At 39.5% G+C, this 22,073-nt stretch overlaps 1 protein-coding gene across 1 annotated transcript in view; it reads left to right on the top strand.

Moving 5' to 3' along the window:
* LOC145989487 (uncharacterized) overlaps positions 1–22,073 on the top strand; it is a 32,936-nt gene that overhangs the window by 5,575 nt on the left and 5,288 nt on the right. Inside the window, exons 3-5 of the mRNA XM_083124836.1 lie at positions 6,034–6,260; positions 13,441–13,815; positions 19,094–19,258. Coding sequence (XP_082980962.1) covers positions 6,034–6,260; positions 13,441–13,815; positions 19,094–19,258 — 767 coding nt within the window. The remainder of the gene's footprint in view (positions 1–6,033; positions 6,261–13,440; positions 13,816–19,093; positions 19,259–22,073) is intronic.

Genomic DNA, 22,073 nt, shown 5'->3' with positions numbered 1-22,073 from the left:
GACGATGAGAACGAGTTATGATATGATGAAATTGATGAAGGGACACTCACAAAGGACACCCATGTCCACGCCGGGATTCGAACGCTGGCGTCGTAGCGCGCCGTGAATGTACACTTCTTGATGCTTATTCACTGCTCTTTAAATAACGGAACACACACAAAACAATACAACCAGCGATCGAGCTAACGTAAATAGTAAACTGCTGTCCTTCGAATGTTCCCGACAATGGAACATTAAGGTAACTATGAAGTGCTTGAATCGCAATCCAGCTGTTTTACCACAGTGTTGCAATGACATTAGTTTGACCCGGGAGAGGTCGCGCTCGTTTCACAATTTATTGCGGTCACAATGGGTCACTGTGACCCGCAAATTTAAACTTTCTTCTTTTCAATATTTAGAGACATATTTTTTTTCGTTTTGTCCTTCTGTTATTTATTTTACATCTTAAGGCAAATAAATAAACGTATATATTTATTTTTACTAACATGTTTGTGTTCTTAGTAATATTTGTAAATACTTACGTTGAATAAATGCACCATTTCTGCGTGTGTCTCAAATAAGAAGTATATTTTTAGGAAAAGAAACAAAGAATGAGAGTTTTTTGAACAGTAATATAATAAGGAAAGAAATATAGTACACTTTTGCACCGGCAGCTCCGGGGGGGGGGGGGGGGGTACGATGGTACGGCCGTACCCCTTGTTGTTTTACGGACTCCGGGGGGACATGAAGGCAGAACGAAGTCGGATTTTATTTACTGAATGCATCCTTTGGGGTAAACTTGTTCTTGTTCTTGCGCATATTTGTTGGTATGTAACTTCCTCAGAAAATAGGAAAAGGCAGAGAGAACGGGAAAAGGCTACGTTGCGTCAGTCTACTTTCATGAATAATTTTCTGAAACGTTTGAAATCTGGTGAGCTATTGAAATCATTGAAAAACGGCCAACTTCTAGCGAATCATTTTTGTACACTTTTCCCGAACAGTATCATAGTGAAAAAGTTTTGCGATTCGAGTTTCGAAACTAGAGATAGTTACACTTGAGTTTTGGATAACATTAGTTACGTCAGGTTTAGTGTTGTTTTTGTCTTTGCTTCTCTCCTGGTTTTCTTTTGAAATCACAATAAAATATTGCTGCAAGAATTGGACATTTCTTGGTAAAACTACGTATAGTACTAGATACTGCTAACATAGGGTGACCAGACATACTATTTTTAAGAGTATTATACTCTTTTAGAGATTCATATACTCTATACTCTTTTCAATTTGCAAAAATCTCCAAATACCCTTTTCCTTGCTATTTAATTTCATTCATTATTTTACGCGTAAAAATGCCTTAAAATCCACAGAACGGAAAACTACAAGATGTCAACAAACAGAAGTATTTTACTCCTTGACTCAAGAATTTCCTATGAACAATTTCAAGTCATTTTCATATTCCATCAACAAGCAAAACATATTTCAAATTCATTGGAATTTAATGATAATGATTAGGGCTGAGCCGATACCACTTTGAACCGATACCGATGCCGATACTCTTAACGATTCCCACCGATACAGATACTTGAAAATTGCAATAATTAAAATTTGTTCAAAATATTGATCAATATTGGTGTGTAAATATTCTCCTCCAATTATATGCATCAACATACCAAGAAATTTGCTTTAGAATATTCAAGAATTGCATCAGAATATTAAAATGGATATTATGTAGTAACAAAATATAGTTTTTCGTGCAAAATTAGTGTAAAATGAAAAGGAAGTTCTAATTTTGCATAATTTCCAGGATAATTAGACTGTCAAGAAGTCGCGCGGGATTTTGCAGACCTCGTGAAAGACCAAAATGCCTGAAAGTATCTTCTGGTATCCGTAGCTGAATTAAAACCGATACATCGGCATCGGTATCGGCTCAGCCCTAATAATGTTATTTTTTAAACTTACTGTGCAATTTCAAAAGCCGTTGAAAAACATCTTGAAGATTGGATTGAAGAAAAGAATCAATGAGTGGCGGTCAGTGTGCAAAGATTTAGTACAGGCTGGGTCTAATTTAAAAGTGATTGTGCCTCTTAGAAAATTCTTGTTTACTCTGCCTGGTACAAATGTTGGTTGTGAAAGGCTCTTCAGTGTTATTAAAACTTATTGGCGAGAGGAAAAAAGTACACTCCTGGTATCAACACTCGAACAAGTAATGAAAGTGAAATTCAATGTGGACATGACCTGTGAAGAGTTTGGACTGGCAATCAAGGACGACTTAAACATACTCAAGAAAGCAAAATCATCCGAGAAGTATGAACGATCGTGCCCATTGGTGAGTAAGTATTTGTAATTAGCTAATTACATTAGACCCATAACTAATTTGAATCTGTAGAGTGTAGACCTATTTTATAGGGGCCATAATAGAAGCGATAACAAATAGCCACCCTTATTTTCGTTTTCTTTTTATGTTTTGTGATTGCGCACCTTCAACCTATAGACTATACTCTTTTTGGTCAACAAATATCTGGTCACCCTAGCTAACAACAAGAAAACAAGAAACGTGAGTTAACCAACCTTTCGTCCGTGAAGTTAAGTTATTGAGAGACAATGAGCACAAGTAACATTTAACCCCTGAGAAAATAAGTTAACCAAATCATACGTTTTGGAATAGTATTTGAGTCAAGTAGTCGTAACCAATTCTATAGTTTAACCCATTTCTCATACTTCCGGTCGTCTTAATAATTTTAAAAGCAAGAAACAATTCTCTTTTATCGTTCCTCAAAGAAAATCATATTAGGATTAGACATGTAATTATACTGTTCGGAACTCTGAAGTTTCTGATTTCTTCTTTGTGGCTTCTAGTTTTTTTCTTTTATGTCCGTATGTATCCTTAGGATCCAAAATCTTAATTTTCAGGGTTAACACGGTAGCTAATGGCGAAGATGTTTGCAAAAATTATTATGCATTTCTGTAACTTTTAATCTCAGGGACAACAGGTTACGTGTCTTGATTGTCTCTCAATAACTTAAGATTTAATAAATGATATTGTATGCGCATTTTGTATTTTGTTTAACCAGACACAAATGATCTGTGATAATATGTGTTATGTGAGAGAAATCGAGACGACAGACTTTGACTTGGAATTTAGCATTTAAATGTCTAATTTTCTTATAGGTACGTATTATTGTTGAAGCGAGCAAGTGAAATGCCCATTTTAATGAAACACACCATTGGGCAAATTTTATTGTACAAAATTATCAATGGATCAACGGAAAGCAGAAAATTTTAAATTTATTGAAATTCAATGTGAACAAAAATAAAAACAAAAAAGTGCACCCGTTTACTTCGTTAACGTCGAAGACTAAAGAAACCCGCCGCCACAAACATGGGTGGGGATAAATAGCGGGCGAGTTGTTTTCGTCCAATCACACTCAACCTTCAGCCAATGGGCGCAGCTGTCATTCTGCTCGTCTACTCCACGTGGAGTCTCAGTCACATGACTGCGGACACGCTGTTGCAATGTGGAGACCGTGGGAAGGTTCTTGTGTGCGGAGGGACAAGGTGGCGTAGATTAGATGTGGAGAGTAGATGTGTGGCAACGATTTGCGTTGAATGTGATTGTTGGAGCTGGTGGGCGTTCTCCGTGGACTTCAAAGCCAGCCGGTCGTTAACGTAGCTAGCGTGTCGACTATACGCACTTACGCAAAAATAGATTTGCTTTTGCAGTAATTTGTACATTAGTCACGTCAATTGGTAAAGGTATTGTAATATGTAAAAGACTGTGTGAAACTGTGTAATCTATTTTCATTCTGTATAAGTATGGGGGGCAGGGGTGCCCATCCCCCCAAGGCCTACGACGCACTCCCCCCAAAAGGTAAAACATCCCCCCCCCCGTTTATGCCAAATTAATTATTCATTTTTTTTTGTCAGACAAAATTTGCGGAAAAATATAATACCATAGGTGCAATCACGATTTTTTTGTCGGGGGGAGGGCAAGTACAAGGATAAACGTACCAATAATGATAATGACATCATTATTATTAGTAGTAGTATTACTAGTGATAGTAGTTATTAGCCTAAAAAATTATGCAAAAAGGAGGTAGAAAATCCTGACAAACTGTGTGGCAAACTCGAAGTCCTGCATATTTATATGAGATTCAAAAATGTCAGTTGAAAAGACGTTAAGATGGCTTGGCTTCGGTTTTTGGGCGAGATGCAACAACATCGGCCCTATTGTCTCGAAACGCGGTCAAAGGGCGTGTATTCAGGTTGGCGAGGGGAATTAAGTTCTCGCCTGCCTGTCGCTTATCTGAGAATCTGTGGTCTGCCGTGCACATAAAATCGAACTGTGATTTTATATTACGTCACTGGATACCGTGACAGTTGCGTCACTGTATAATACAGCATATTTAAGCAATATATGTTTACTTTAGATACTTTAGGTTCACTGCCATTGTTAGTGAACCTTATTCTGTATAGTTTGTCTGCTCGACTAGCCTTGTATTAATGCGAATACCACGCCCTCCCCCCTCCATCCAAACCGATTCTAATGGCATAAGAGGTAGTGTTTCATTTCAACCCTATCGCCACGATCACCCACAGGTAGGTAGGAAAACTATACATAATAACCAAAATTAGAAATCAATAACAAGTCAATCAAACGATACGATCCCCCCCTTTTTGTGTGAAGATATATAGAATTGGTATAAAATGTCCCCCAAAAAAATTTCCATGACGCGGGCGAGTTATGAAACCCCCCTGTGGGCACCCCTGTGGGAGGGCGCTATTTTGCTTATCGTAGCCCTTGTTCACGAATCCTGAAACCGCCAGTGCACTTTTGTATGAAATCGGTGATAATTAGTTTCTTTCCATATGTTCAGCACTGAATACTTGCACAAACGTAAATGGTCGCGGTGGGTTACAGCGACCCTCTTAGCTACAACCTTTCCTGCCGACACGTGAACGCAAACCGAATATCGCCTGTGGGACTGTGGAGGGCAGAAGGAGATAAGAAGCTACTTCGAGTATGGCCCACTTACCTAAAACCCTAACGGATTTGTAAAGAAACAAAAGTTAGGTGCGGGTCATGATGACCCGCACAACCGCTTAGGGATTAAAAATTCCATCATTTTTTTTTTTTTAGCATGAAATGTCTCAAAATTTTAGTCTCGGTTTTCAAGCTAACTCCAATACTTTTATAAAACGGGATAAATAGTGTTTTTTTTTTTAATAATATCGACGGGACATGCCCCTGAAACGGGACGTATGGTCACCCTACGTAATAACGATTACTGGTTAATTTTTAATTGTAGTCCAAACTCGAGTATCCGACATAAGAGGGGGCTATCATGTACGTGGATGGATCAGAAAAAAGGTTACAACAAGCATTCTGTGAATGTACGAAATAGAAAACAAGCAATTGTTTACCCAGAGGTGCAACAGATCGCGTCATATACTCGTGACGAGTTTCGACAACTTTACGTTTACCATCAGTAGCCGATGCAATGGCAAGACGCTTGCAAAATTGGTCTGCCGTGGGAGTGCGAAGTGTCATACGCTTGTTGTGGCCGAGGAATGTTCCGCCAGACTCATACTGCTAGGCATGTGGAGTGAGGGTGTCACCTTCATTCATGACAATGCAAGAGCCCACACGGCCCGCCAGACTCAACGGTTGCTGCAACGTCTCAGGTGGGAAGTGTGTAACCCCTCCCATACACCCCGGACTTGGCCCCCAGTAACTTTTCCTTTTTATTCAGCTGAAAGCACAAGCGCACTTGTCTGGAACACGGTTCTCTTCCGACGATGACGTCCAGGCAACTGCCACGAAGTGGTTCAATGAGCAGGGAAATGATTTCTACCAAGACGGCATCAAAAAGTTGGTTCAGCGGTCTGATAAACGTCTCAATCGCCTTGGCCATTACGTGGAAAAGTGATGTGTGTGTAGCCTTCTTAGAATACAATCAGGTCATACTGTGTGTTTCTCATTTGTTGTAACGTTTGTTTCTGATCCATCCACGAACAGCTTGAATGGTGCTCGAATATCAGAAGGTTTGCTTGTTCCAGGCTGTGCGAGGTGGTGCAGGTTTTCTCGCGCCTCCAGCGGCTGGAGATGAGTTACCGGGACGTGTCGAGTGCTCTGGTGAGCGCCATCGCCGCCTCCTACTGCAGGGACTTCAAGACCTTCAGGATCTGCGTGGAGGAGGAAGAACCACGGGACCACGTCATCGCCATGGACTCCTGGAGCTTGCTTCGAACGCGGTGCCCTGAACTCGGAGTGGAGCTCATTGTTGGTGAGTCCAGGGTGAGGCACACATCTAGAAATAAATATATTTCGGGGGGTCCGAACCAAGTGTGTCAAAATAATAATAGCAATAGTCTAATAATAATAAATGTTTAAAATAAAGTAATTATAATTACATTAAATTAATTAAAATAGTATTAATTAAAATATTCAAATTAATTAATATATTTTTATTACATTAATAGGTGAAAAGACGGTATGAGGATAGTGATCTAACAGCACGTATTCATTATCTAGCTTACTTAGTTAAGGTCGGGAAAATTTGTAAAAAAAAACTGCCCTGGCAAGGAAATTAATGTCAAATAGATAAAGAGTTGAATATTTATAGAATATCAAAAAAGGATATTAGATCCAGTTGACGAAAAGTGAAGTTTCTGGTAATGCTTTATGCATGTTATTATAAGTAGTAATACATCTTGCATAAATCTTCTTTTGTGCTTTCATTCAAAGTCGTATGATGCCAATATAATCCTTGCCGTCCAATATGTTCAGCGAAAATAAATAATCCTCGATTAAACAATATGTATTTTCATTATTTAATTTTAGTTATTTTATTATTTCATTATTTTTTATTTAATTTTTGTACTTAGTAAGTCTTTCGGGGTTGGGATCCGGATCTCTGGACCCCCCTCCCTAAATACGTCCTTGTCCAGGGTGTACTTCTTTTGATCTGTATTTAAAAAGAAAAATAACGCTCAACAAGCAGTGTTTGGAAGTAGCCTATAGGCTAACTAGTTACAAGTAACTCAGTACTCTTTTTGAGGAAATGTAACTGCAAGTAGTTACTTTTAAAAGTAAGTAACTGTAACTGAGTTACTTTTTTACGATAGAAGTAACTTTTAACAGTTACTTTACGACACTTACGTTGCTATTTAAGTGCCGTAAATTATTGGCGATTTAGGGTTTAATGTGAGCCGGAATTCAGTTTCTACTGCGATACAAGAGATGTACCAGTAACAGAAAATAGATATCTTTGTTCTTTATTTGTATATTTTTTTTTACATGATGGTATGATTTAATATCATACCAGAAAAAGGTCCAATGATTATTCGGAGACCAGAATAATCATTGGTTTACATATAATAGAGTTAAATGGTTAAAATGTTATTGTGTGAGATCTACAGTTATTGATTTTAGGATCTTAAAGTCAGAGAGAAAAGTTAGTACGGAAGGTTAAAACCAGTGTAAAATGTATGAAATGGGATAAAAGAGTTATTAGGTTTGGGATTTAAACTTGACAAAGTTACTGATTGGGTGTGGTAGGAAGTTTAAAAGCCTCTATTTGTTGTTTTTTTGTCTGTTAAATGTAACATAAGTAAAATATAAGTAAGTATTCACAAATTATTTTATTATGTAATTAATTATCGATTAGCGTAATTTGGTTGAAAGAAAATTTCCAGCAGAAAGTAACTGTAAAAGTACCTTAGAGTTACTTTTGAAGTACATGTAACTGCAACTGAGTTACTTTTTTAAATGAGTAACTGTAACTGTAACTCAGTTACACGGGCAACAAGGCACACAGGTAGTATGCAGTGGCGGATCCAGAAGTTACTGTTGGGAGGGACGAATTTCAATGAGGCACCTCACCTCACCGAGAATCAAGCTACACTTGCACAGTTTTATACAGTACTGTAAACAGCTAACCTAGCAGGCTTTCATGTCCTAGAGATTAGCGTATTGTTTTACAAAAATGGTGATGGCCTCTCCGATGGCGCAGTGGTACCGTCGTCGCCTTGTAATCAAGAGGTCCGGGTTCGATACCCGGCGGAGGCAGAAGTGGTTCAGATCCTACTTTAAACTCTAGATCCAGTCTCGATTAACCTTTCGGTGCATAAAGTGGACTTAAAACACCAAATCAATCAATACAAAAATAGGGGTCCAGGGCTGGAATATATGGTTATTGAGTTTGAATTTGTTTCAAGTTTACTTTATGCTCAAATACACTAACCGGCACTGGACTTGCAAGTCAAAGCGGAATATAAAACAGTATGTGCCTTCACTGGGTATCGAACCCGGAACCTTTTGATTACAACGCCACGATGTTACCATTACGTCATCAGGGAAGCTCCGAATAGACGGTTATTGTTGCATTTTGTTTTCATAATCCTCCCATTGCCACGGTAAACTCAACAATCAGATAGCCGGCGCCCGTGGCGGAGTGGTTAGCACATCGCGCTACGACGCCAGGGGGGCTCGGGTTCGAATCCCGGCGTGGGCATGGGTGCTTGTGAGTGTCAATTTATCAATTCCATCATATCGTCACTCATCCCCATCTTCGCAAATTAACCAAAAGTTCCACAAGAAATGAAGTAAAATAAAGCAAATCGCTCAATCAATCAAGTAGAGAGAAAACTATTCTTTCAAGGTATCTCGGGTTTGGTCCCCTTTGGAGGCATATTCCACAGCGGTTCGGGTCCAAATTTCAACTGCTAGCATATCATGAGCGTAAAGTGTGCTTAAATCAAATTTGAATCAATATCCTCGAGCTTGTTAAACTTTGTGATGAAAGGCAGTACATTTGAATCTTCAAAAATATTAGGAATGATAATATATCCAAAAACCTGGCAGTTGGGAGGGGCGATCGCCGCTATATCCCTCCCCGTAGATCCACGCCTGGTAGTATGTTCATAGTACTGTGCTTGCCATTCTTGGCGAATATCCTTAACACGCTTAAATACTTGAGCTTGATTTGCTAAAACGAATATAGTGGAATTAAATTAATATACTTAGGTACTCGTGCACTTGCGAAGTTTGCCGTTTCACCTTACAAAATTCAAGGCACTCAACTATCTCCTAAGAATGATTAAATTAATATTTCTGTTACAGAATATATCCACTTACTTGGTACGAAGGAATATGGCAGTTCCCAAATGAGATTGGAATCGAGACTCTATCCATTGCAGAATTTATCCCTCAGTGTGAGGAAATATAGCCGTTACTGGGTCATTCCATATCAAATCAAAGCAAAAGAAAAACAAACATTTTGTCACCCACCATCTCAGGTTTTTACATCAGTTTTGTCCCTAAATTTCAGCAATTTGCATTAGAGATGGTGAAAAAAGGCACAGAACATAAAATGTAGCTTGAAATGTACTGAAAACAATGTTTCTTTTTTGTTTTTTTTTCTAACCACAGCTATATATAATTTTTCTCGCAACTGTCTTCAAAAGTCAAAAATGCCGCACGTCACGAAACAAAAATGGGCACCATTTTCAAACAAAGTCAAGTATTAAAAAAATAATACCTGTTTTGAACTACACTTACATAGGGGTTACAACAAAAATTAGAAATTTTAAAAAATGGTCGAGCGACCAGTATTGATTGACCCTGAATTTTTCAACAATGTCCAAAAGCACGTTATAGAGTAAAAAAACTATAAATTGCATTGTTTGTAGAGAAAGAGCATGTCTTTGCAATGATTTTCAACATCAAAATTTTTTTGGTGTGGTCATGCCCACATGCTGAAAATTCAGGCTTTCGTAACCTAGTTTTAACACCACAAAATTTTGACTTCAAGTACATTATTAATCTTTTTTGATGCTTTTATAAAATCTTTTTGAGTGCTGATATATATTTTTTTGAAATCCTAATTATTTCATTGAGCTTTGTGTAAAATTTCAGAGAGATTTGATCATTGGTTAAGTAGAAAAATATAAAATGTAAGCAAGGGTATCTTGTGCCGAGGGCCTGAAGAGTGACAGAAAACGCAGACTTAATGACATTTCGAAGTGCTGTAAAATTAAAACCGTTTGAGATACAGTGAAAAAATTCAGGGAGTCTCATACGGGAAGGGTGTACACCAAATTTCATCAACATCAGAGACGAAGGGTGACATGACCTCGTTGAAATGATTTGGAATGACCCTACTGCAAACAAGAATACCATTGAGAATGCTTCCAATTGCAAAATGTAGCCCTGTTTTTGAGGAAATATATAATTCCTACAAACGAGAATCCCTTTTAGAATATATGATTTCTGAGAAAGAGAAACCTAGCCTGATTTGATATCATATGACCCCTTTCTAATTTGAAAAAACCTATCCTTAATCGAAGATGGCGAATTTCAATATGGCGGCCATGTTTGCAGTTATACCGTAAAAGGTTGTCCTCCTTGCCCCTTGTTTGCTGGGGTGCTCAAATATTTAATTTTTCATTCTGTTTCTGAAAAAAAAAAATGGTGTCCTGTGACACTGTAAATAAACATTTACTTCATTTTGAGTGATTGTTTGCGAGGTTCGAGCCCAATTTATTTCAAAAATTATTCTGTTCCAATACATGTTTTTAAGTCTTCTCTGTGCACTAGTGTTTTGCATTAACAACTTGGAATTTTCACACACATTAAGAAAATGTCTGGATATCACCTGTCTCTTTTGTGGTACACCATTAAAAAAATTCACTATTTTCCGATAATTTTTCCATTATTGTATATTCAGTCAAACGCAACATGAGTTGTGTGTTAGATATGGAGACAGCCTAATGTGTCTCTCCTGAGCCCAGATCAGGTTTACTACTAAAGAATGGACGATATCGAAAATTTGATATCGCGATATATCATGAAGAAAATATCATCACAGACGATACGATATTTTTTCCGTATCGTGATATCGGCAATATATCGTCTCCACATCGCCAAATATCGTGACGATATATTGCTGACACGATATATATCGCTAAAATATCGTGACGATATATCGCCAACATGACATATATCATCAAATATCGTGAAGATATATCGCCGACACGATATATATTGTCAAAATATCGTGATGATATATCGCCGACACGATATATATAGCTATCGCCAAAATATCGTGACGATATGTCGTCTAGTTGATATCGCCTGGACGATATTTTTTCAATATCGCGATATATCGTCTGGACGATATATCGCCCAACACTAGTTACTAGAAAAAAATAATACCACGTTCCTCGGTGGATTACGGTTGTATTTTCAAGCACACAAAATATGCTTATTTCTACATGTAAGATTTTTAATGCATATTTTGGAGTATTTTATTTGCTAATCAGTGGCGGCGATTAGGGGGGCGAGGGAGGGGCAGTTGCCCCCCACATCTTTTCTGCCCTTTTTCCCCCGCACTATGCTAAATCTTATCTACAAAGGGAAATACACTGTCTTTGCCCCCAATTTTGGCACCTTGCCCCCCCCCCGGGTTTTGAAACCCAATCGCCGCCACTGTTGCTAATGTAAACAAGATGTGGGTATTTTGATACAACACGTGTTTTCCTTTGGTGGAGCTTTGTAGGTGTGTAAATATCACTAGACTCTGAAGAATAGTTCCAAAGTTATTGAGTCTTGAAGTTAGCCGAGGCTCCTTCCTCACATTTGGGACACATTTTCTGTTGCACACCTTCCACAGGCTATAACTCTAGAACTATTTTTCGGGGAAAGATAATATTTTATGTAGAAGCATTCCAGATATGTTTGAATCATCATGCCAATTTTCATCGAAATCCAAAAACTATAACCTGGAAAACTTTCGGAAATTGGTCGATCTTACATAGCTTAATCCTCTTACTATGAGGAAATACAGTTGTTTTTACAGTTTAGAATGCCATCAGGCATGTATTTAGAAATATATTTCGGGTGGGGGAGAGGTCCGAAACAAGTGTCCCAGAGATAATAATAAAAATAATAAATAATGTTTAAATTAAAACAATTGAGGACTAAAAGTGGTAAACGTTGTAAAAAAGGTTAAAGGTAAAGTGTTCCCCTGTGCTTAGCACCACGCCATGAAGGCGTATAGGGTGTGTGGGGGTAACGCCCCACACTTTCTTGATCCGGTCGTGAGTGGGGGGATGTGATCAGCATCACGCCCCTGACCGCCTTTACCCCCCAGGGTTTCCCCCAGGTACCCATGTTATTCGACGCTGGGTGGGCGCCGGGTCGCTTCCAACATTAGAAAAGTTCCCGGATATGAACCGGCCCGGGATCGAACCCGGGACCTTGAGCATGGTAGTCAGACGCGTTACCGACTGAGCCACCGCGGCCACCAATGTGGTAAACGTAGTAAGTGCCAAAAGTGAAAGTGTTGTGAAATCGCATCGTTCAGCAAAGCCCGTAAGAACGTTCACACTAGTGTCTCTTTACACGCCCTTTGAACTACTTAGAGGGCTACCAGCCACATTTCACGTTTACCACATTATCAAACATGGCACATTTCACAGTTTAACGTGGAAAACGGTGTTTGAATTATTGTGGCACTTACAGCGTTTACCAATTTTTAGTCTTCAATTAGAGGAGCCTCCCCGATGGCGCAGTGGTAGTGTCGTCGCCTTGTAATCAAGGGATCCCGGGTTCGATACCAATTGGAGGCACATAGTGGTTCGGATCCCACTTCAAACTGTAGGTTCAGTACCGATTAGTCTTGCTGTGCATAAAGTGGACTCAAACGCCAAATCAATCAAACAATTACATTATAATTCAATATATTCGTTCAAATATGTAAATTTATTAATATTGTATTTTTATTATTACATGAATACTTAAAAGATGATATAACAATATCAATGTAACATGATATATTTATTATTTAGTTTGCGTGTACTTAAGATCGTCAAATTTGTATAAAAACAAGGAAATTAATATCAAATAGATAAAGAATTGAATATTTATTGAATAATACAAAAGTATATTTTTGATTAATATTTTATGCATATTTTCATAAGTAGTAGTGTGCATAAATCTTATTTGGTTCTGTCCTTGAAAGCAGTACGATCCCAATGTAATAATCCTTGTCTTCCAAGTTCATAGGAAATAAATGACCATCGATTATAGTACAACAAATGCGAAAAAGTACATTTTCATTATTTTATTTTATTAATTTTTTTTGCGGAGGGGTACGGACCCCCCATAAATACGTCCTTGAATGACATTGAGACATTCTTCATTGCAAAATTTATCCCTCTCTACGAGAAAATAGACTCCTTAATGTTTGTATTGAAATACAGTCATTCCTAGAGACGAGATTTCCAATGAAAATGTTTCCGTTGCAGAAGTTATCCCTTATTATAAGGAAACACAGCCTTTCATACAAGCTACAATGCCATTGGAAACATTTCCACAATATATAGAATTTATCCCTTACTACGAACATGAGGAATTAAACTATACCTAGAAACATTGACAGTGGTTCAATATTTGCATTGCAGATTTTATCCCATTCTATGAGGATATACAGCCATTCTTACAAACGAAAATGCCACTAAGAATGTTCCATTTAATAACTGGGGAGCCGGAGAGGTCTAAGCAAGAGGAAGACGACCGTCTAGCAGATGGAATAGAACAACAAATGCTAAAACAACACCCTGAGCTTTCCGAAGAGGGAGTTGATGATGCTATAGAAAAATATCTACATTTGTTTGAAGAATGCATGGAGTTAGAGAACGAAGGAGAGCCAAATGAAGAAGGACAAGATGTTGAAGGACAAGTTGATGAAGGACAAGTTGATGAAGAACAAGAACCGAGGAAATGGAAGCTTAGATCCACCCTCAAAGAAGTAATGAGTAAATATAGCGATACTCTTGGTAAGTACATGTGTAATTTTGTTGCCCGTTGTTCCATAACCAAACCTCGTTTTTATGAACAACTTTTCTTAACAATGTTTTCTTCGTTGAAGCCCTGTTTCAACGTTACAAGTCCTCGTAAAATGTCATTTTCTATCCTATATGTATGCAACCATGTGCACAAATTCACCGTTGCCACTGACATTTATGTTTCTGCTGGCTAATATAATAAAATCGACAGTACGCTATGAGAAAATTCGTTTGGGTATATTTTATGAGTTTACCTTTGTCAGTGTGTATTCCAGAACGACATTTTCTTAACCACGGCCACCTCTCACCTTGTGACCGTCCCTTACACCGACTACACTCAACGTATTAATAACAAAGTACAGGGCTCCTATAAATGATTTATCAGATTTCAAAACACCGTTTTTTCAAAAGTTTTAATAAATAACTCGTGAGGCAACAACCCGTGAAGGCCAGGGCCTATCTATCGACTGTCGGCCTCACTCCCACTAGCCGAAGTAAGAGATCATCCAACCAGTTACAGGATGACGTGTGGTCAGCACGACGAACCCCCAGTCGTTGTTGTAGGTTTCCATGACGTTACGTTACTCATTCGTAGCTCCCCAATTTCCTCACAATGGCGGGTATCCCATACACAGGCCGAAATTTCAGGAGAAAAGTTGTTACGTTTCCCCCAGGAGACTCGAACCTGCACCCGTCCCGTACCCCGGCCACGGTGAGGAGTTTCAAAAGTATTGCACATACAACAATGATTGATACATGAAAAGAACCGTAAACTCACAAAGTTTTCCTGACACTACAAATGTTCTATGTGTGCCGCGCTGGACACACGGCACACGCTCAAGGGGTAGTCAAGTTGAGTCCATACCTATTGTAGCATTCTTCAGTCAGTGGTTATCTGTTTATACAGAGTGACCGAATTGCAAATAAGTTACTGTCGGCGTGCTCGTATGCACAGGGGTGTGTTTTGATACAATCCTTTTGTGTGTGTGATTTTTTAAATAATATCTTGATTCTCATTCCCGCACACTCTTATTACTACTGAGAGAGAGAGAGAGAGAGAGAGAGAGAGAAATGAGCGAGTACATCGTTGGCCATTGCGTAGCTACTAGTGTTATCAGCTCCAATAAATATGGAGCTGAATTTTAAACACTTACTGCCCGACTGCTGGTATGCTTTTTGGCATCTTCATTTACTACCGGTATGCCATACAGAGTCATACCGGCCCAATTCGATCCCGATACCACAGCAGAATGCTCTGGTGTCCTGACGGTTCTTTTCGGTATTCTCTTCTGAATGCACGCTGCACTATAGTAACAGATAAACATCTCGCATATTACAACACAGAAAAAAAAACATGAAGTGGAGGCCATATTTTCGTTAACTTTGAATTGCGTTTCCATTAAAATGCATGAAATCAATTAACTTCTCGAAAACAATCACTAATTGTAGAATACTGATGATGATATACCCATAATAAGCATAAAAGAGGATGTCGCCTTTTTTTCAGATAGGAAGAAATTAGAAAAAAAATTTAGCACAACTAAACACACGGTCATGAAAATAGGCGGCTGGTCAGAATTGCGCCGGTGTCACATGGGAAAAGGAAAGCGAGAGCGGGACAAAAGTCGCTGCTTCCCGGGCACTCTGTGGCACTGTTCGAGCGTCAGACCGACCTCTTTCCGGGGCACTTTCGACGGAAATGTGATCTATGCTTTCGAGTCCCATTCGATACAGCGTGTTAACGGAAAGTTCGTTACAGGCCCCAGAAATAGAGTCCCACATCTGCACGTCGGACTGCTCTTAAACCTATTGTGCTCCGACGTGGCAACAGCGCGAATTTCTGACACCCGCTTAATTTAATGGCCGTGAGTTTAGATTTAGTAGACACATCGAGAAGTCGAGGCCTGAAATTGAATCCGTAGCCTGTTGGTTACAAGGCAAGAACGTTAACTGATGGACACAAAGCGAGAGCATGCTAGATCAAGTATTTTTCATGTTTGTTACGGTTTCGCCTGAGAAAATCTTATCCCTTTATCTAAGCGCTGTTAACACAAATAGAAATACTTCTATTTCACAAAACACCTACTAATGCTATCACATTACAATCAAAGGGTTGTGGATTCGTTTCCTGCTGGAGGTTCGTTGCACAGGGGTTCGGATTAGACTTTGAAGATCCAGTCCCCAAACTGGAATTAAAACGAACCCTTGCAATTGTCTTGATGCGAATATACAGGGTGTTCGAAATGAAACACCCTCATGGCAACTCTCTGTAACTCCACATGTATTTGATGTATCAACATGAATTATAGCCCCCGTGGCGGAGTGGTTAGCATATCGCGCTACGACGTCAGGGGTCTCGGGTTCGAATCCCGGCCTGGGCATGGATGTTTGTGAGTGTCCATTCATCAATTTCACCACGTCATCACTCATCCCCATCTTCGCAAATTAGCCAAAAGTAGCACAAAAGGCGAAGTAAAATAAAGCAAATCAAATCAAATCAAAATGAACTATACATCAATGAATATACATAGTCATAACGTTTCTGTGAGCAAAGTATTCAACCATCTTGAAAGGATTGCAGTTGCCATTGGGACAGTCACGCCACACATGCTACAGGCAATCTGGCGGGAAATCGAGTATCGAATGGACATCCTTCGTGCGACTCGTGGGGCGCATGAAGAAATGTACTAAATATACTAAAAATATACTAAATGTACCAATTACTACTTTGCTCACAGAAACTTTATGACTATATATATTCATTGATGTATAATTCATTTGGTTACATCAGAGCTACATGTGGAGTTGCATACAGTTGCCATTAGAGTGTTTCAGTTCGGACACCCTGTACGTAGCTATATACATACTTCATGTGCCGTAATACGCGTATATGCACATCATATTTGCAGTGTTACATCTTCATATACAAGGTGGTTATAATTAAAGTGACGGTGTTCAGAGTGGTATAGCACGGGCTGTAATGAGAGTAGCAGTCTGAAACTTCGTATATATGCTAATGAAGCAATGTGCTCGCGAATTATGCAAAAAAAAAAAAAAAAAAAAGTTCCAATTCTCGCCACCAGGGTAAAAAATGGCGCTGTAAGCAGTCAAAACGTGGTATAGTTACAGGAAATAGGCAGGAAAGATCAAACACACGAGAACAATGATTCTGGCATGTTTATTAGGAACTATGGTTACAAGAACTGTTCAATATGGCCTCCCAATTCAGCAACATGCTGCATTCGTAACACGGCATGATCGACAGTTGCTCGCAGCATGTCTGGTGAAATCTGAGCGACATGTCGTTGTATGCTAGCTTTCAGATCAGGCAGAGACCGGACATGTCCCTGATAGACACGATCTTTTAAATATCCCCACAGCCAGAAGTCACATGGATTAAGGTCGGGGGATCTGGAAGGCCAATCATCTGGAAACTGCCTAGAGATGATGCGGTCATTAGTGAAGGTTTCTCGCAGCAAATCTTTCACGTGGCGAGCGACATGTGGTGTTGCCCCATCTTGCATGAAAATGGTGGTGTGTTCACAGTTCCGTTCTTGCAAAGCTGGAATCACGTGTTGTACAAGGAGGTCCCTATAACGTGCAGATGTCACTGTACACCTAACAGGCCCTCGAGGTGTCATCTCCTCAAAGAAAAACGGACCAAGAATGAAGGAGCTAGTGAACCCACACCAAGCAGTCACGTAAACTGAGTGCAATGGTTGTTCCTGCACAACATGTGGACGAGTGGAACCCCATATGCGACAGTTCTGAGTATTCACTGTACCGACCAGAGTAAAATGCGCCTCGTCAGTCCACAGAATATTCCCCGGCCACATGTCATCCACTTCCATGCGTGCCAAAAACCGATGGGCAAACTCACGGCGTTGTGGAATATCTTGGGGTTTCAATTGGTGCACAATTTGAATCTTGTAGGGATACCAGTGTAAAATGCACCGCAATACCTTGCGAACTGTTGACCAGGGGAGTGACAATTCACGTGCCACAGCTCTAGCACTGGTTGCAGAAGTTGAGGCATGTGCTGCACGGTCAGCTACAGCTACAGCAACTTCGTCCACAACTTCCACGGGGATGGGCCGCCTTCCTCTCCCTGGTGCAACACCCAATTCACCTGTTTCCTCGAATTTCTTCATCATCTTCTTCAGCCCATTAATTGACATGGGCCCTCTTCTCAGCCCTTTCTGTTGGCGATATTTCCGCAGTGCAGCGTTACTATTGCTCCCATTCTGGTAAAACAACTTCACTAGCAGTGCACGGTCTTTCTTCGCAATAGCCATTGCTTTTTACACGGGAAAAATCAAACTTTTAATGTTCGGCGAACATTCACATCACTAAAGGAAAAAAAAGCAACAAGCGTCACCAACAACAACCAGGGAGCTCACACAATGGTTAGGCAATGTCAACGACTTTGACGTCAGAGTTACGGAAAATTCCACGTTTTGACTGCTTACAGCGCCATTTTTTACCCTGGTGGCGAGAATTGGAACTATTATTATTATATTTTTTTTTGCATAATTCGCGAGCGTATTGCTTCATTATCATATCTACGAAGTTTCAGACTGCTACTCTCATTACAGCCCGTGCTGTACCACTCTGAACACCGTCACTTTAATTATAACCACCTGGCCATCTCAACATTATCCCTCCATCTTCGTCTTGGTCCCCCTACAGGTCTCTTACCATCAGGTTTCCCAACAAGAATCCTGTAAACTCCTCTTTCCTCTCCCATTCGTGCCACATGGCATGCCCACCTAAGTCTTCTTGATTTAATCGTTCTAATAATATCTGGTCATGAATACAAATTATGTAGTTCTAAATTATGTAACCTTCTCCACTCACCTGTCTCCTCATCCCTTTTAGGTCCAAAGATTTTCCTAAGGATCTTATTTTCAAATACTCTCAATTTATGTTCCTCTCTCAATATAAGATACCAAGTATAATATTACAGGCATATTACTGTTTGTATATTTTAACTTTTACTTTCTTAGATATTAAACGAGAAGATAAAAGTTTACGAAGAGAAAAGTAACATGCATTTCCTGAATTAAGCCTGCTTTTTAGTTCCTCTTTAATATAATTTTAATTTATTAGTATTACTCCTAAGTAATATATATTAAGCAATAACGCACTTCTTATAGCCGAAGAATCAAATGTCGCCTGATGCTAGTTTTCCTCATGAGTGTTCTGTACACGCTGAGAAAGTGTTGCAAGGCGACACCATGTTGAATAAAGCTTATGTGTTCCTTTGCAGAGGACCTTCAGCTGGATATGTACAGAAACAAGGAGAAGGTGGACGACATCCTGCTGAAGATCATGCAGAGCTGTCCCAAGATGGCGTCCCTTCGATTCAATGGCCGCCTTGCGAAGCCTCAGACAGTGCGCCTCCTCTGCCTGCTGACCATCAGACGCGAGTCGAGTGAGTTTTACTTCGGTGACGAACCTCATCTCATTGTGCTGATTCCGATCTTTCTAGCAGATAAGTTGCCGATTAACGCAATTCTCTGTACACTATAAGAATGGAGACAATGTAGACAAATGCACGTGGTTTCTGGTAGATCCCATTTGTTGCTCAAACAACATCTGTCCAGAGAGCTTGCACGCAGAAATATAGTGCATGTGATAAAGCATGCCACTCAACGTATCCGCTATATTAAAGTTGTGGGACCTGGTATCTTGAGCTGTGCAGATACTACAGAATATCACCTAAACTAAAGGCCAAATCACACGGGACTGGATTTCCCTATACCGTGTCCAAGCTATCTATAAAGCAAGCAGCGCATAGCGTCAGAGAATGGGAGGAAATCGAGTGGGCAGAGCGAAGCAGTAAACGCTGCTGCGAAGGCTGGTAGCTGCAGTTGCTTTCCTCGCCTCCACGCAATCGCGTTCCCTCTCACATGTTCATTCGTAGAGCCATCTCGCCTCACTACTTGCGCAGAGATTTGTTTTCGTTCGCCTGCTCCAGAAATAGCTGGAACAGGGTATAGTTCACGCTGTACTGGCTACATAGTTAAAAATGATGAGTAGGCCTACCAGGCTGGTTGCTAGACTGGGTTTGACGACTAGACAGTGTTCTAATTGCAACTGGTTTCTCTGTTAGATTCTGTGGAACAGCCAATCAGAGCGTGCATTTAGTCACGTGAAGTCTGTAATCTGAGTTTGGGAAGGGAAATAGTTTTTGTCTGTTCGATGAAAGAAATAGCAAAGACATGCATCCATGTTAATTAACATTTAGGACTTTATCCAAAGCGATCAGATTTGTAAACGACAGATGTGATTATAGCCTATAATGAAAATTCCTATTATTACCAGTGTATGAAACATTTGACATATGTAGTTGAACAAAATCTATTTTTTATGAATTATTCCTGCGAATCTCAGGTAGGCCTATGAATATACATATCCGAGTTCATTAAAATCCTTGCTTACCATATTTTCTATCGATCCAATTTTCAGTCCATCCTTTTCTTTTAATTCTTTGAATTTTTAATAATAACAGCAGGAGTTATTCTCCTACGACGTTCTTCCTCAAGTCGCTCGTCCATCTTTTTAGCTTGTCTGCTCTGCGCAATGCATTGTGGGTACAAAAATATACCGACAAGTGCGGGTAACGAGTACCGTGTGAGGCGAAAACTAGCAGATGAGCAAGTACTACGCAACTAGTCCAAGTCCAACTGGAAAATCCAGCAGGAGATCTAGCCTCGTGTGATTCAGGTGTAACACATAGGAAAGAACAGATCTCAGAAGCAGGCCATAGCAAAGGGTAGGGTAGGGAGGCTGAAGCCTAGGGTACCATTGACAGCTTTTCTAAAAAAAACAACAAAGTCAAAATATGCGACGGAGAAATTTTCACTTGACAGGGGTAAGGGGAGAAGGCATAACACAAGGCATAACACTTAACTGAAATAATATTCTTAAATATGCTAAACTTCTTTTAAATCAGTTGTTTCTTCATTTCAAAATTTGTAGGATGTAAATGTCACAAACCATGACATAAGAAGAAAATATGAAGGACACACAACCTTTGCCTGTGGCTCCAAAATATCTAGCTACAGGGCTGTCAGAAGTCACGTTGTTTTGTTTACATTAATTTCATTTTTAGCGTGTATAGAGAATAACTACATAATTACCAGTGACGTGCGGTGACGTCGACACTTGGGGTAGCAATCAATGGCGTGATTAAGGCGGGGAGTTACTGTGGGTCATACCCCTTCCCCTTTAGGTCCAGTATTCCTAAAAATAGAACGTCAATAACAGGAAAAGATTGCAAAATGATGAATGAGTACTAAAAAAAAGTACACGTAACCCCCACCCACATTCGAAAATAAAAAAGATTTGATTTGACTACTAAGCCAGAGACCCTGGGTTCGAATCTTGGCTTGGCCATGGGTATTCTTTGAGTGTGTCCCTTCATAATTTATATTGTATCATCTTCGCGATTAGCCAGAAGTGGCGGAAAAGCGAAGTAAAATAAACCACATCAAGCAATCAATCAATGATTTGACTTGAATTTTGTTACTTAGCATCGCTTTTTAGTCACATTTGGTTAATTGCGAAGATGATACGATAAATTAATGAAGGGACAAACACAAAGAACACCCATGCCCATGTCGGGGTTTGAACCCGGAACTTCTGGTGTTGTAGCGCACTGTGATAACCACTCCCCCACGGTTGGTTGATTTGGTATTTTAAGTCCACTTTATGCACAGAAACAAAACAGGTAACAAAACACACTTTTTGTAGTTTCTTCAATAATATTCATTTGGCTTTTCGAGTTCTGAGATACATTTTTCATTTCAAATTATTACATTATTCACTGCAGAGTACAACACAGGAACAAGAATGCACGCTCATCACGGGTTCGAATCCCGGCCTGGATTGTTTGAGGTCCCTTCACCAGTTTCATCACATCATCACTCATCCTCATTTTCGCGATAACCAAATGTGGCAGAAAAGCGAAGTAAAATAAACGAAACCAACAACAATATGAACGTGCGTTCTCTTGCCAAAATTAAAACATCCGTTGGACGCCAAGAGATTAGTATATTTAAATAAAACACTACTAAAACGAGAGTGAGAGAGAGCCTGAGCACATATTTGTAATGTAATCATTATATTCCATATTTGAAAAAAAATATATTAAAAAAAATAAAGATAGCATAACATTATTTATTGTCTACACATAACACGGTCCCATTTCATAAATAATAAAACTACATCCCATATTATACATA

Source organism: Lepisma saccharinum, chromosome 6, assembly GCF_977018435.1.
Source record: "Lepisma saccharinum chromosome 6, izLepSacc3.1, whole genome shotgun sequence".
NCBI lineage: Eukaryota > Metazoa > Arthropoda > Insecta > Zygentoma > Lepismatidae > Lepisma > Lepisma saccharinum.
The sequence above is the reverse complement of the archived record's forward strand: the minus strand, read 5'-3'. Positions and strand labels throughout refer to the sequence as shown.